The 17390-nt window shown below is 41.2% G+C and overlaps 1 protein-coding gene across 2 annotated transcripts in view; it reads left to right on the top strand.

Annotated features, from left to right (window-relative positions):
* Positions 1-17390, top strand: part of pex5la (peroxisomal biogenesis factor 5-like a) — a 153021-nt gene that overhangs the window by 95488 nt on the left and 40143 nt on the right. For both annotated transcript variants that reach the window (XM_062027845.1, XM_062027844.1), the window contains exons 4-6: positions 11161-11355; positions 11438-11561; positions 13753-13846. In XM_062027845.1, coding sequence (XP_061883829.1) covers positions 11161-11355; positions 11438-11561; positions 13753-13846 — 413 coding nt within the window. The remainder of the gene's footprint in view (positions 1-11160; positions 11356-11437; positions 11562-13752; positions 13847-17390) is intronic.

Here is a 17390-nt window from a genome sequence, read left to right as displayed (position 1 = left end):
GATGTTATCCAGTTTGCTATTCGATTCCGGAATCGCCACAGTCTGTGTGCCCACAGCTCTACCCGGAACCTCGTTTGGGGTCCTTAAACGGTTGCCATCCTCTTTGGAATTTAATAGACCAAAGCAATGTTCGGTCTGTCCAACCGGCAGGTGAACTGTGATGACAGTTCCAAATAGACAGATGTCTTGATAAGCACAGGACCTGCTGTTAAGTCTTGGCGTAAATGAGGACTCAGATGCAGAGGAGTGACAATTGACTCAGACCTTTATTTAAATAATTCCTTGCTATCTCTAGGACAGAGTGATTAAAGAAAGTGGCTACAAAACCTATCTAAGATATATTCAAGCACCTATAGGGTATTAGCATAGGACATAAGGCAATAAACAGAAAATCACTCCATAAGGAGGAACAGGCAATAGCAAAAAAGTTCTATGAGTCGAATACACAAAAAAAAAACAACAATCTATAATAATCTACAAAAAGGAAATTCTCTCATGCTAAAAGGTTGAGACGCTATAAACAGAAAGTATGTATAAAGTATTTGAGAAGCCTGAAAACTAAAAGCGCTCCAGAAGGAGGGGAAAAAAAGGAAGACAAGGCACTATGAAAATTGATACAAAAAGACTTGACCAAAAAACTTAGCAAAAGAAAATCACTCTCTCAGAGGGAACAAAGGAATCAATAAACAAAGCGAGACAATACTTAACAAACTTGGTTGATGGCTGTGAACAAGGCTGTGGACAAGGCTGGAGGTACGTAGCGAGACGATATACTCTGGCAACAAGACAGGGGAAGACGAGGACTATATACACATGAGGGAGGGTGACACAGGTGGACACAATCAGGCAATCAGGAGAGACATCAGACCAGTGACACAGGAGGAAGGGCAAGTGGCCTGAAACGAGAGGAGGATTAGAACTTTCAAAATAAAACAGGAAATGTGCCAGACAACCCCAAAACAGGACTTCCCTCACCACGGTGTGACAGTACCCCCCCCTCTATGGCCGACTCCGGACGGCCCAGACTGTTCGGGGTGGTCTCTGTAGAAGTCCCTGATGAGAGTGGGGTCGACAATGTGGCGGGAAGGAACCCACTGTCTCTCTTCAGGTCCGTATCCTTCCCAATCCACCAGGAATTGTCTGCCCCGACCCCGGTTGCGCACTGCCAACAAGCGTTTAACCTTGTATACTGGTCCACCTTCAATTACTTCGGGTGGTGGAGGGGACGTGGTGGCTGGGACCATGGTGCTTTCTTTGGCTGGTTTGACCTGACTGACGTGGAAGGTGGGATGGACGCGGAGGGATCGAGGCAGACGAAGCCGAACCGCTGCAGGTCCGACGAGCTTGGTAATTGGGAATGGACCTACAAAGCGTGGTGCCAGTTTCCTTGATGTGACCTTGAGGTGTAAGTTCTTGGCTGAAAGCCAGACTCTCTGACCGGGTTCGTATGCAGGCGCAGGTCGTCTCTTGCGGTCTGCCGCTCTCTTCATCCGATCTTGTTGTCTAGTCAATACTTGACGGGCGGCTGCCCAAATGCGGCGACAACGTCGGACCATGGCATGGGCGGAGGGGACCGACACTTCTGACTCATTCTCTGGGAAGAGAGGGGGCTGGTACCCTAAGGCACAATGAAAGGGAGAGAGGCCGGTGGCTGATGTAGGCAGCGAATTGTGCGCATACTCTACCCAAACCAGGTGTTTGCTCCATGTGGAGGGGTTCTGGCAGACCAAGCACCGGAGGCCGGTTTCCAGCTGCTGGTTAAGTCGTTCGGTCTGGCCGTTGGCTTCCGGATGATATCCTGATGTCAGGCTGGCCTTGGCTCCAATGAGTCGGCAGAACTCCCTCCAGAACCGTGATGCAAACTGAGGTCCCCGGTCTGTAACAATGTCTTTGGGAAATCCATGAACTCGGAATACATTAGTCATCATAGTCTCTGCCGTCTCCTTGGCGGATGGTAATTTAGGCATAGCGATGAATCTGACCATTTTGGAGAATCTGTCGACTACAGTGAGGACGGTGGTGTTACCTTGTGAGACCGGGAGGCCTGTAACGAAGTCCATCGAGATGTCTGACCACGGTCTGGAGGGGATGGGGAGCGGCTGAAGAAGTCCCATGCGAGACCTGGAAGACGTCTTGTTCCTGGCACAGACCGAACAGGCCTCTACATACTCTCGGACCTCTGTCTCCATGGCTGGCCACCAGAACCGCCGGGAGATCACAAACATGGTTCTTTTAACTCCCGGATGACACGAAAGCAGCGAGGTGTGAGCCCAATGAACCACCCGGGGACGCAGCTCAGTGGGGACAAACAATCGATTAACAGGACAACCCCTAGGTGGCGGGGCCACACCGTTAGCTTGCTTTACCTCAGTTTCTATTGGCCAAGTTACCGCTCCTACCACACAGTTCAGTGGAAGGATGGTCTCAGGTTGCTTGGCCTCAGGCTCGGGGTCGAATAATCGTGACAAGGCGTCTGGCTTGACGTTGCGGGACCCCGGCCTGTAGGAGAGCGAGAAAGAAAAGCGATTAAAAAAAAGCGCCCACCTGGCCTGGCGAGAATTGAGTCTCTTAGCCTTCTTTATGTATTCTAAGTTCTTGTGATCTGTCCAGACAATGAATGGGTGTTCGGCCCCCTCGAGCCAATGCCTCCATTCCTCCAAGGCGAGCTTCACCGCCAGCAACTCCCGATTGCCGACATCATAGTTTCTTTCAGCTTTGGACAGCCGCCGCGACAGAAAGGCACAGGGATGCATCTTCCCGTCCTGCTGAGAGCGTTGAGACAGCACTGCTCCAACTCCTTCATTAGAAGCGTCCACCTCCACGACGAACTGGCGCTGTGGGTCCGGAATGGTGAGGATGGGCGCTGAGGTGAAGCGGTGCTTGAGCATCTGGAATGCCCTCTCTGCCTCTGGAGACCAGTGGAACCGCACCTGGGTGGAGGTAAGAGCATGGAGAGGAGCAGCTATTGCGCTGAAGTTTCTGACAAACCGCCTGTAAAAGTTAGCAAATCCCAAGAATTGCTGAACTTTCTTGCGGCTGTCAGGTGTCGGCCAATCGGCCACAGCGCTAACTTTAGCCGGATCCATCTGCACTCTTCCAGGGGCTACAATGAAGCCCAGGAAGGAAACAGTGTCGGCATGAAAAACACTCTTTTCAGCTTTAACATATAGATCATTGTCTAGGAGTCTCTTTAAAACCTGATTTACATGGTCTTGGTGAGTGTCACTGTCAGGTGAATAAATCAATATATCATCAAGATAAACATAGACAAAATGGTCCAGAAAGTCTCTTAGTACTTCGTTGATCATGGCTTGGAACACGGCCGGGGCATTGGTGAGACCAAAAGGCATGACCCTGTATTCATAGTGACCATTGGGTGTGTTGAATCCGGTCTTCCACTCGTCTCCCTCTCTTATTCGGACCAGATGGTAAGCGTTGCGTAGGTCCAGCTTGGTGAATATTTTAGCCTGTTGGAGTTGGTCGAAGACAGAAGACATGAGGGGAAGAGGGTAACGGTTCTTGATGGTAATGTCATTCAGGGGGCTGTAATCGATGCAGGGCCTTAACGACCCGTCTTTCTTCTTCACAAAGAAGAACCCTGCTCCTGCTGGCGATGATGACGGGCGAATCAGGCCGGATTCCAGTGATGCCGAGATGTAATCGTTCATAGCAGCTTTTTCTGGACCCGAGACGGAGTACAGACGCCCTTTGGGAATTGTGGCCCCGGGGAGTAGATCAATGGCACAGTCGTAGGAACGGTGGGGTGGCAGTGACAGGGCCTTTGTCTTGCTGAAGACTTGTCGTAGATGGTGATAACAGGGGGGGACAGAATTCAGGTCCGGAAATTCTGAGTCTGTGACAGGTTTAGCAGAAAAAAGATTAATTTCTTTGACACTTTCTTTCTGGATAGTAGAAAAATTACAGTTCTGGGTACATTCCCTTCCCCATTCACTGATCTTCCCTGTCTTCCAGTCCACACGAGGGTTATGCTGGTACAGCCATGGATACCCCAAGATCAACGGATGAGAAGGAGAATTAATCAAATATGGACAAATTTGTTCCTGATGGCCGTCAATGTTCATTTGGACAGGTTCACAGATGTGTGTGATGGTGAAAAGCTCCTTACCATTCAGAGACCTGGCCTTAATGGGTTTAACTAGTGGTTCTGACTTGAGTCCTAGTCTCCTAGCTAAACCCCAGTCCATCAGACTCTCATCTGCCCCAGAGTCTATTAACGCCTCAAGCGATGTGACTGTGTGATTTGTTAACGTGATCTTGGTATGAGTGCGTGGCCTCTGAGGAACAGCCGGAATGTGACTCACCGCCTGGGATCTCTTGGTTGGACATGAAACGACAAGATGGCCGCCCTCTCCACAGTAAAAACATCTCCCCTCCATCAGCCGCTTGCGTCGCTCCTCTGGCGTCAGTCGGGCTCTCCCCAGCTGCATGGGCTCCCCCTCCTGGTTGGTGCGTAAGTGAGGATGTAGCTCCAGGGGTGAGCGCCGAGTCGTCGACCAGTTAGGTGCTATAGGATGGGTGGTTCTTTCTGCAGCTTCCGATCCTCCATCTCGCTGTCGTTTGAGCTGGGCCCGTCGATTGTCCGTCCTGATGGCAAGCTCGATGAGGGCATCTAGATTGTCGGGTAGGTCCAGAGGAACGAGGAGGTCCTGTATGTACGCACTGAGCCCTTTCAAAAAGACGTCGTAAAGAGCCGTGTCGTCCCACCCGCTTTCTGCTGCCAGCGTGCGGAAGCCAATGGCGTAGTCACACACGGGCCCGGTGCCCTGCTTTAAACTGCTTAGTTCTTGTGCCTTTTCTCTGTTAGAGGTCACCGGGTCAAAAGTCCTGGTTAGCGCAGCTTGAAAGTCTGTGAAGGAGTGGCAGAGTGAAGAGTTCCGCCCCCATTCGGCAGAAGCCCACGCCTTAGCTCTATCCGTAAGATGAGAAATCATGAAAGCAATCTTGGAACGTTCAGTGGGGAATGCATGGGGCATCAGTTCAAAATGAATAGCACAGTCTATCAAAAAAGTTTTGCACAAACCAGGAGCGCCAGCATATGGCGCCGGAGGGGCCAGCTCGCAGCCGGCTCCGGAAGGAGGTGAAGACACAGTGGGGGCAGCGGGTGGCGTGGGGGGATGGGTCGCCGGAATCGGTCGAGCAAGCTGCTCAAGTAGTCCTTGTAGCTGGGAGGAAAGGTGACCCATGTTTGCTGCCATCGCCGTCTGAAACGCCTCCTGTCGGGCGAGCCGTGATTCCTGGGTGTGCAGGATTTCCGTCAGTTGTTTTGCCTCTGCTGAGTCCATACTGGCCAGAGTATACTGTTAAGTCTTGGCGTAAATGAGGACTCAGATGCAGAGGAGTGACAATTGACTCAGACCTTTATTTAAATAATTCCTTGCTATCTCTAGGACAGAGTGATTAAAGAAAGTGGCTACAAAACCTATCTAAGATATATTCAAGCACCTATAGGGTATTAGCATAGGACATAAGGCAATAAACAGAAAATCACTCCATAAGGAGGAACAGGCAATAGCAAAAAAGTTCTATGAGTCGAATACACAAAAAAAAAAAAACAATCTATAATAATCTACAAAAAGGAAATTCTCTCATGCTAAAAGGTTGAGACGCTATAAACAGAAAGTATGTATAAAGTATTTGAGAAGCCTGAAAACTAAAAGCGCTCCAGAAGGAGGGAAAAAAAAGGAAGACAAGGCACTATGAAAATTGATACAAAAAGACTTGACCAAAAAACTTAGCAAAAGAAAATCACTCTCTCAGAGGGAACAAAGGAATCAATAAACAAAGCGAGACAATACTTAACAAACTTGGTTGATGGCTGTGAACAAGGCTGTGGACAAGGCTGGAGGTACGTAGCGAGACGATATACTCTGGCAACAAGACAGGGGAAGACGAGGACTATATACACATGAGGGAGGGTGACACAGGTGGACACAATCAGGCAATCAGGAGAGACATCAGACCAGTGACACAGGAGGAAGGGCAAGTGGCCTGAAACGAGAGGAGGATTAGAACTTTCAAAATAAAACAGGAAATGTGCCAGACAACCCCAAAACAGGACTTCCCTCACCACGGTGTGACACCTGCCATGTTTCCCATGGTATTTTTTACAAGTGTGGAGAGTGTTTTGCATTTTTCCCATCATGCATTTCAGGGGATTTAAAAGGATGTTATTTTGAATTATGTGTTGTGCTTGGACATTTTTTTTATAATGTCTACAAAGTTCAGTGATGTACGGAGCCCCTAAAGGGACATGGGGGAAAAAAATGTTTTAATAAAAATTTATTTATTTATTTATTTATTTTTGGCATGTAATTTCTCGTGCGCATGAGAAACTTTTTATAAAGGTATAAAAATAATAATAATAATAATTTTTAATTTTTTTTATTTTTATAAAATGTTTTCTTGTGAGCACAGATACATGTCTAAAAAAAATAAAAAAATGTTTTTTATTTTTTTAATAACTTTATAAAAAGTTTCTCGTGCGCACGAGAAACTACATGTCTAAAAAAAAAATTTTTTTTTTTGTTGTTATTTTATAACTTTATAAAAAGAAATTTTTTTATAATATATATATATATATATTTTTAGACATGTAGTTTCTCGTGCGCACGAGAAACTTTTTATCAACTTTTTATAAAAAAAAATTTTTTTTTTTTTTTTTTTATATAACTTTATAAAAAGTTTCTCGTGCGCATCTCTAAAAAAAAAATATATAAAAAAAATAAAAAATGTTTTTTTTTTTAGACATGTAGTTTCTCGTGCGCATTAGAAACTTTTTATAGTTATAAAAAAACAAAAAAAAATCTAACTATAAAAAGTTTCTCCTGCGCACGAGAAACTACATGTCTAAAAAAATATATATATATATTTTCTTAATTTTTTTTTTAGAACTTTATAGTTTCTCGTGCACACGAGAAATGTAATACATTTATTAAAAAATTTTTTTTAAATGTATAATATATTTATATATATATTTTTTTTAGACATGTATCTCGTGCACACAAGAAACTTTTTATTAATTTTTTTTTTTTTATATATAAAAAGTTTCTCGTGCCATACATGTCTAAAAAAAAAAATTTTTTTTAAATTATAAAAAATAATAATTCCCTGATGTCCCTTTAGGGCAGGGGTCTCAAACACGCGGCCCGCGGGCCAATTGCGGCCCGCGAGACCTTATTTTACGGCCCCCACCTTAATATGAAAGTTTAATGTTAGTGCGGCCCGCAAGTTTTAAATGAATGGCACTTGACAGCGTTGTGTGCGGAGCTGAAGGAATCTACCAATCACGGTGTGGTATAAGGCTCTCGACACGAGGGCGTGCCGTGATGGCACTGCCTTTAGTGTCCTTTAGAAACTGTCACCGCATCATCTTTTTCACCATACTAACAGCTTGCAGGCCCAGACACATGGGTGAGGCTTCTGCAGACACACGTAAGTTATTGCAAGACATACTTGAGGAACAGCCATACATGTCACACTGAGGGTGGTCATATTTTATTTTATTTATATTTTAACACTGTTACAAATATGCGCCACACTGTGAACCCACACCAAACAAGAACGACAAACACAATTCGGGAGAACATCCACACCGTAACACAACATAAACACAACAGAACAAATACCCAGAATCCTTTGCAGCCCTAACTCTTCCTGGCTACAAAAACACCCCCGCTACCCCCAACTCGCCTCCTCCCAATCCCCCCACACACACCTCAATCCCCCCGCCCCCATCTCCCGAATTCGGAGGTCTCAAGGTTGGCAAGTATGCATTGACGTCAGTTGCGTGATGCAAGCAGAGAAACATTTTGCTGCTTTTCCACGACACCCGCTCTTCCTCCCTCCCTCCCTGCCTCCTTCGCTCGCCCGCCTGCTTGCTCCCGCCCCCGTTGTAAACAGTCCGGGCGGGGAAGACGAGCGGTCCGGTAGCTTCCAAAGCACTCCGCCGAAGGACCTAGCGATAATACAAAAGTGTGGTGCACTTGACCCCAGCGCTGATACTCCGACAGAGAGTCGCTGGGCGAATCAGACGTGTAACACGTTAGTGGTGATGTTAGCCCGTTCGGGGCTAATTGTGCTACTGTAACTGTAAACTCCACGGCGAGCCCCGACACCCCGATGTGTCTTATTTCATTTCATTTAATTTCATTTTTATTTATCTCCTTCATTGATGTGCATCTTTGATCGATAGACAATTATACCTCAGTTATTCAATTATACATTTACACACCAAAGCCTGAGAAGGAGCAGGATGAAGAAAAATCTTATATTTTTCTGCCCCCTTCAACATAATACGTAGTCTTACTTAATGATATCATATAAACCAACAATTACATCCAAATATAGCGAAAACAAACAAAAAACCACACAAAAAAACACAAAAAGTGCAAAACTTCATGAAGTACAAACCAACAAAAAAAACAAAATAAGTAATATACACCTCACGGGATGATACAAAACAAATATAAAACCAGGCAAAAAATAAGTAAAATAATAAATATAAAGCAAAATGTAAACACGTATGGCTGTCCATATGATCGTATTGTTCTGTCTTTATATATTTTTTCAATTGGAATATATTTTTACAATCTTTTATCTCATTGTAAAGAGAATTCAATAGTTTAACCCCCACCACTGATATGCACATTTGTTTTAAAGTTGTCCTTGAATACTGATGTTGGAAATGACCTTTTCTTCTATAGTCTTCATTCTCAGAAGTTGCTAGGGCGGGAAAGCCATTCAAAGAAGGTGAATTCATTAAAAAGTGCATGTTGGATTTTTTTTAAGAAATCTTTTCTTGCGGCCCAGCCTCACCCAGTTTCTGCATCCAGTGGCCCCCAGGTAAATTGAGTTTGAGACCCCTGCTTTAGGGGCTCCGTAGTGATGTGTGACCATGTGTGTTGACTTTCTGTGTTGGTTTCATTTGTGCCATGAGTGGGAAAGGTTGTTTGGATTGGGTCATAAATAAAAATGCTGCGCTGTGCTTCAATGTACAATTCATGGTCATTGACCTGAATTACTCAGGGTGTCAACAAGATACAATCTTGTGGGCCAAATGATCAAACTGCTGACGTCTCGCGGGCCAAACTGGACACGTGTGCCGTATTTTATACACCGCTGCCTTGAGACAACCTCGTTGTAGCAAACAACAACCATTTATGTTGAATGGACTGATGTGTTCAGTCTGAGCGCCCTTCCCACACACAGAAAACTTCCGGTTTATAAATAAACTCTTTGAGCAATTGCCTTGCCGGTCTCATTATTTCAAAACATTCTGACAGCGCTGCTTTGTAATGAATGTCTTTGTTTTCCTCTTTGATGCTAAAAACTCTTCAGGCACCCTGGCCCTCCCCCACTCGGGTAATGGCACTTGTCATCTAAATAGCACAAGTCACGGGCGTGCGCTCTGATTGCGCCCGGGATTCAGTCAACAAACCCTCTCAGCTGGTTATCGCGCCGCAGCAGCACGCCAATTATCTCGTGAATTCCAGCCAGATTGCCCGAATGTTGCCTCCTGATTGCCGACACCCACTGAACGTACATATAAATAAAAGGAGCAGCAATCTGCATAAACGTTATTAAAAATGACTCTAAAAACTGTGCGTGGTCAACTACATCCTGTATATTCCTACACAGGAAGTTGCAACTTACACACAAGAAGTGCAAATACAAAACAACAACTTACATGAAAAGTACGCAGAATGTCCAGACAGTGTCCTGATTGCCAAACAGAGCCAGGTGAGCCTCCTGATTGCCAACCAGGAACAGGTCAGGAACCGACAATCTGACCAGGGGTAAGCTGCCGCCTGACACGCCCGATTGAAGTGGAGTAAAGAAAATAAGAGCGCCAAAAACTACAAGTGTCCTGATCCGACAGTGATTTCGGATATGAGCAAAAAATTAATAAATAAAATTTGAATTAAACGTGCTTGCATGTAAAACGTCTGATAAATGTGTTTACTTACGGACATACGTTGGACTACTACATTGTTTACTTCTGTGACGACCTCATCAAAGTTTTGTAATCAATCAGAAATATCAAGCAGCTAAAATGTGCCAAACATGGATACGTGTGGAGAGAGTGTTTTCTATTTTCCCATCATGCCTTGCAATGGATTTTAAATGGGTGTAAATTAGAATTTTCTATGGTGGTTGGCGTTGTTTTAAATAATATCCACACAGTTTAGTGAGCAGGTTTTGTTATTATGTGTTATGTGTATATGTACATGTTTGTTGACTTTTTGTACTGGTTGAATAATTTTTTTTTCCTGTTCCATGACTAGGGAAGGTTGTTTGAATTGGGTCATATAAGTACATGTTGTGCATCCAATCTCTATACCTACTGTACATATGTAGCCTATATGTGTGTGTATGTGTAGCTATCTAATGTATGTACACAATATTTTAATATATTGTATATATAATGAACATAATTGAATATTAAGAGTATGTGAAAGTTCTACTTCTACCTTGTTTACTTCCGTGACGACCTATTTAAAGTGTTGTAATCAATCAGAAATATCAAGCATCTAAAATGTGCCAAACAAGGATATGTGTGGAGAGTGTTTTGCATTTTTCCCATCATGCCTTGCAATAGATGGGTGTCACTCTTTATTTTCTATGGCGGTTGGTGTTATTTTTATGATATCCACAAAGTTTAGTGAGCAGATTTTGTTATATGTGAACATGTTTGTTGAAAAACAATTTTTTTCCTGCGCCATGACTAGGGAAGGTTGTTTGAATTGGGTCATATAAGTACATGTGCATCAAGTCTCGATACACACATTTATAGCCTATCGATCCATCTTTGCATTCCAGAAAGCCTCTCCTTGATGTCATCCAGTTTGCGATTCGATTCCGTGATCGCCACAGTCTGTGTGCCCACAGCTCTACCCGGAACCGCGGTTGGGGTCCTTAAACGGTTGCCATCCTCTTTGAAATTTGTCAGTAGACCAAAGCAATGCTCTGTCGGTCCAATCGGCAGGAGAACTGTGATCACAGTTCCAAATAGACAGATGTCTTGACAGGCACAGGACCTGCAATGCACCATATAAAAATAGGATTTTCCGTGCTTTTCCCCGCATTGAGTCCCGTTCCCGGGAAAAACAAATGTTGAAGCTGCGAGTGCTATCTGCGCAGTTCTGTCGTCAACGTTGGACCTGCTGGACCTGAGCGAGCCGAGCGAGCGGAGGAACAAGGACAGGAAGAGTCCTCTTTCATCGCGGAGCGACAAGCCCAGCAGCCCTCACAGGAAGAAGACCGCCGACACGGAGCTGATCCACGTGGAGGTGGAGCAGAGCAAGCGGACGCCGGAGAGGGCGCCGCTCGACTCGGGTATGGACATTCCAACAAGTTGCAACAGGAAGTCCATGTCAGTAAACTGACGAGCGTGCAAAATGTGAACGTGTGTGTGCAGTAATGGTGAGTTCACAGCTGGATAAATGGGAAGAACTGAACACCAACCCTGAGAGGACTGGAAGCAGGAAGTGGAAGTTGGAGAGACGGCGGTCGTCGAAGAACTCTTCCAGTGAACTTCTGTGGTGAGCTTTAATGAGTCATATTGATTTTATACATTTATTATTATCTTGGTGCTTCACCTCGTCTTGTGGGGCGGAAGTTGTGTGCCGCCTTGGAGGCATTTCCTTCTAGAAGGTGCTGCTTGAGTTCAGAGTTGTGGACTTTAGAGCAGAGATTGTCAAGTTCTACTGGGGGTGCACCTTTTGCACGGCGGATTGAATGGGCCAGAATAAAAATACATTCTTGAATGTGGAATTAATTACATTTAAATAAACATTTAATTAATAATTGTAAAAACATGTATTTTATATATATAAATTAATACATTAATCATTTGCAATATTTGATTATTTGAATATTTTAAATATTTCACGATTATTTTTTTTATTTCACTATTTATATATTTCAAAAAATGAATTATTTCACTATTTAATAGATTCACCATTTAGTTAATTTCCAAATGTCATTATTTCATTATTCAATAAATAATTATAGGATTCAAATAATTATTTCACTATTCAAATAATTATTTCATATTTCAATTAATTATTTTAAGATTTAATTATTACTCTATTAAATCAAAAATTTTACTGTTAAATGTATTATTTCCTCAATAATGAGTTTCAAGGTTGAATCATTCCGCTATTTATTTAATAATTTTAAGATATTAATTATTTTTCTATGAAATGTATTATTTCATTACCTAATTATTACACTATCTATTAATTATTACACATGTACTTTACCTAATTATTTCAGTATTTGATCTTTTTAAATATAATAATTTCACTAATTAATAATTTCACTATTGAATTAATAATTTCAATATGTTAATATTTAACTATTAAATTGTTGTTTTCATTTTTAAATTATTTAATAATTTTCCCCTTTAATAATTTCACTATCCATAAATTATTTCACTATATTAATTATTACACAATTACAATTACTTCACTACTTAATTAATTATTTCACTATTTGAACAATTTTTGAATTGAATTATTTCACTATTCAATTGCTCATTTCAAGATTTAATTATTTCACTATCAAACGAATTATTTCACTATTTAATCATTTCAATATTTAATTATTTGACTATTAAATTAATTATTTCACTGATAACTAGTTTCAAGATTCAATCATTTCACTATTTAATGAATTATTTCAAGATGTAATTATTTTCCAATTAAATTAATTATTTCACTACTTGATTACAACACAATTAATTATTACACAATAATAATTACTCCACTACTTAATTAATTATTTCACTATTTGATTAATTAGTTCAAGATGTAATTATTATCCTATCAAATTAATTATTTCACTACTTGATTATTACACTATTAATTATTACACAATAACAATTACTCCACTACTTAATTAATTATTTCACTATTTGATTAATTATTTCAAGATGTAATTATTTTGCTATCAAATTAATTTCACTACTTGATTATAACACTATGAATTATTACACAATAACAATTACTCCACTACTTAATTAATTATTTCACTATTTGATTAATTAGTTCAAGATGTAATTATTTTCCTATCAAATTAATTATTTCACTACTTGATTATTACGCTATGAATTATTACACAATAACAATTACTCCACTACTTAATTAATTATTTCACTATTTGATTAATTATTTCAAGATGTAATTATTTTGCTATCAAATTAATTATTTCACTACTTGATTATTACACTATTAATTATTACACAATAACAATTACTGTACTGCTCAATTAATTATTTCCCTATTTGATTTTTTTCCAAAATTTAATTATTTCACTCTTTGATTATTAATTTCAAGATTTTAATATTCAACTTTTAAATTAATTATTGTAAGAATAAATTATTTCACTACCAAACGCATTGTTTTACTATTTAATTTAGCATTTCAAGGTTGAATTATTTACCTATTAAATAAATGAATCCCTATTTATTTGTCGATTGAGATTTAAGTGAGTCGAGTCTTTTGAGTCAATTAATTATTGGTGCAAAAGTTATTTGGAGACCAAAGAAGAGACTAATCAACTTCTCAGAAAGTTGGTCATTTTTTTTTAATACAGCGAAATGTATAATATTGAACTATTTTTTGGTACATATTATGAGATACTGAATTTAGCTGTGAACTACGACCATGAAAGGAGCAATTTCCAAGGAGATGTTTCCCCTGGATTGAAAACAGGTCTTGTCTCCTTCAGGTCCATGGACTGTAAAAGCCAGTCGGAGGCGCAGAACAAGAACTGCATGGAAGCAAACACCAAAGCGGAGCCCGAGTCCACGCTCTCCTCTCAAGTACGTAGCCACCGTGATTAAACATCCACTTCCTTCCAATAGAAATATCTTATTACTTCCTGTCAGTGTTCAAATTCATCAGTCATTGAATCCTCTCAGCGTTCAATTGGTCAAAACTGGACTGTTTGGGTATTACATTGTCATTATAGGTGCTAACGCAGAGGGACTACTTTTAGCGGCCCATTGATCACAGTGAGCTAACGAGCTTATGCCGCTATATGGACATAGTGAGCTGCTGCGTCGCCTCTGAGTTAGTGAAAGTTGATTGTAGATGATAAGTCATTCCTGGATAGTAGAAGGTTGAGGACATATACCCACAAGTTGGTCAACTTTGACATCCAACTTAGACCTGAAAACATTGCAAGAAGACGCAACAATATGCTCGTTTTCTCCCCCTTATTAGGAGTGAGGATTACGTTGAATTCGCCATCCAAACAGGGAACACAAGTCTTGTGCTGAAAGATATAAACATCCCATCAGTCTTTATCCCAGTGAGAGCAAACATTGTACAGTAAATGATTGTTTTATTATGTTCCTAGTTTGTATTTCTTGTTTAGCACTCAGCTGGTCATTGGTTTCTTTATGAGATCCTTCATTGGTTCGTTCATCGGTTCCTTCATGCGTATCTTCATCTGTAACTTCATCAGTTCATTCATTAGTATGTTCATTGTTTTGTTCATTGGTTCCTTTATTGGTTCGTTCAGCGATTCGTTCTGTGGTCCGTTAATCAGTTCGTACAAGGGTTCCTTCAAGGGTTCGTTCATCGTCTCGTTCATCATTTCGTTCATAGGTTTGTTCATGAGTTTTTTTTCATTGCTTCCTTCATCGGTTCCTTCATGCGTACCTTCATTGGTAACTTCAATGGTTCATTCATCGGTACATTCATTGTTTTGTTCATTGGTTCTTTTATTTGTTCGTTCAGCGATTCGTTCAGTGGTTTGTTTATCAGTTTGTTCAAGGGTTCCTTCATGGGTTCCTTCATTGGTTCGTGCATCGGTTCGTTCATCATTTCGTTCATCATTTCGTTCCTAGCTTTGTTCATGGGTTCCTTCATCGGTTTCTTCATTGGTTCCTTCACAGGTAGCTTCATTGGTAACTTCATCATTGATAATTGGTTCGTGCATCGGTTCCTTCATTAGTTTGTTTTTTGGTTCGTTCATAGGTTCCTTCATCGATTTGTTCATATGTTCGTTCGTCAGTTTGTTCATTGCTTCGTTCATTAGTTCCTTCATTGGTTCCTTCACGGATAGCTTCATTGGTAACTTAATCGGTTCGTGCATCGGTTCGTTAATTGTTTTGTTCATTAGTTTGTTTTTTGGTTCGTTAATAGGTTCCTTCATGAGTTCCTTCATGGGTACGTTCATAGTTTTGTTCATTGGTTCATTTATTTGTTCATTCAGTGATTTGTTCAGTTGTTCGTTAATCAGTTTGTTCAAGGGTTCCTTCATTGGTTCGTGCATCGGTCCGTTCATTGTTTCGTTCATCATTTCGTTCGTAGGTTTGTTCATGGGTTTGTTCATTGGTTCCTTCATTGGTTTCTTCATGAGTTCCTTCATTGGTTCCTTCATCGGTTCCTTCACGGGTAGCTTCATTGGTAACTTCATCGGTTCGTTCATTGTTTCGTTCATTACTTTGTTTTCTGGTTCGTTCATAGGTTCCTTCATCGATTTGTTCAAATGTTCGTTTGTCAGTTTGTTCATTGCTTCGTTCATGGGTTCCTTCGTGGGTTCCTTCATTGGTTCGTGCATCGGTCCAGTCATTGTTTCATTCATCGTTTCGTTCATCATTTTGTTCATCATTTCACTCGTAGGTTTGTTCATGGGTTTGTTCATTGGTTCCTTCATTGGTTTCTTCATGAGTTCCTTCATTGGTTCCTTCACAGGTACCTTCATTGGTTTGTTCATTGGTTCCTTCATCGGTTCCTTCACGGGTAGCTTCATTGGTAACTTCATCGGTTTGTGCATCGGTTTTTTCATTGTTTCGTTCATTAGTTTGTTTTTTGGTTTGTTCATAGGTTCCTTCATCGATTTGTTCATATGTTCGTTCGTCAGTTTGTTCATTGCTTCGTTCATGGGTTCCTTCGTGGGTTCCTTCATTGGTTCGTGCATCGGTCCAGTCATTGTTTCGTTCATCGTTTTGTTCATCATTTCGTTTGTAGGTTTGTTCATGGGTTTGTTCATTGGTTTCTTCATTGGTTTCTTCATGAGTTCCTTCATTGGTTCCTTCATCGGTTCCTTCACGTGTACCTTCATTGGTAACTTAATTGGTTCGTGCATTGGTTCGTTCATTGTTTTGTTCGTAGGTTCATTCATCAGTTTGTTCATATGTTCGTTCGTCAGTTTGTTCATTGCTTCATTCATGGGTTCCTTCGTGGGTTCCTTCATGGGTTCCTTCATTGGTTCGTGCATCGGTCCGTTCATTGTTTCGTTCATCATTTCGTTCATAGGTTTGTTCATGGGTTTGTTCATTGGTTTTTTCATTGGTTTCTTCATGAGTTCTTTCATTGGTTTCTTCATCGGTTCCTTCACGGGTACCTTCATTGGTAACTTAATTGGTCCGTGCATCGGTTCGTTCATTGTTTCGTTCATAGGTTCATTCATCGGTTTGTTCATATGTTCGTTCGTCAGTTTGTTCATTGCTTCGTTCATGGGTTCCTTCATGGGTTCCTTCATTGGTTCGTCCATCGGTCCAGTCCTTGTTTCGTTCATTGTTTTGTTCATCATTTCGTTCGTAGGTTTGTTCATGGGTTTGTTCATTGGTTTTTTCATTGGTTTCTTCATGAGTTCTTTCATTGGTTCCTTCATCGGTTCCTTCACGGGTAACTTCATCGGTTTGTGCATCGGTTCGTTCATTGTTTCGTTCATTAGTTTGCTTTTTGGTTCGTTCATAGGCTCCTCCATCGATTTGTTCATATGTTCGTTCGTCAGTTTGTTCATTGCTTCGTTCATGGGTTCCTTCGTGGGTTCCTTCAAGGGTTCCTTCATTGGTTCGTGCATCGGTCCAGTCATTGTTTCGTTCATCGTTTCGTTCATCATTTTGTTCATCATTTCGTTCGTAGGTTTGTTCATGGGTTTGTTCATTGGTTCCTTCATTGGTTTCTTCATGAGTTCCTTCATTGGTTCCTTCATCGGTTCCTTCACGGGTACCTTCATTGGTAACTTCATGGGTTTGTTCATTGGTTCCTTCATCGGTTCCTTCACGGGTAGCTTCATTGGTAACTTCATCGGTTTGTGCATCGGTTTTTTCATTGTTTCGTTCGTTAGTTTGTTTTTTGGTTCATTCATAGGTTCCTTCATCGATTTGTTCATATGTTCGTTCGTCAGTTTGTTCATTGCTTCGTTCATGGGTTCCTTCGTGGGTTCCTTCATTGGTTCGTGCATCGGTCCAGTCATTGTTTCGTTCATCGTTTTGTTCATCATTTCGTTCGTAGGTTTGTTCATGGGTTTGTTCATTGGTTCCTTCATTGCTTTCTTCATGAGTTCCTTCATCAGTTCCTTCACGGGTACCTTCATTGGTAATTTCATAGGTTTGTTCATTGGTTCCT

This window comes from Entelurus aequoreus, linkage group LG19, assembly GCF_033978785.1.
Source record: "Entelurus aequoreus isolate RoL-2023_Sb linkage group LG19, RoL_Eaeq_v1.1, whole genome shotgun sequence".
NCBI classification, from domain to species: Eukaryota; Metazoa; Chordata; class Actinopteri; order Syngnathiformes; family Syngnathidae; genus Entelurus; species Entelurus aequoreus.
Note: the sequence above shows the minus strand (reverse complement) of the source record. Positions and strands in the feature narration are given on the sequence as shown.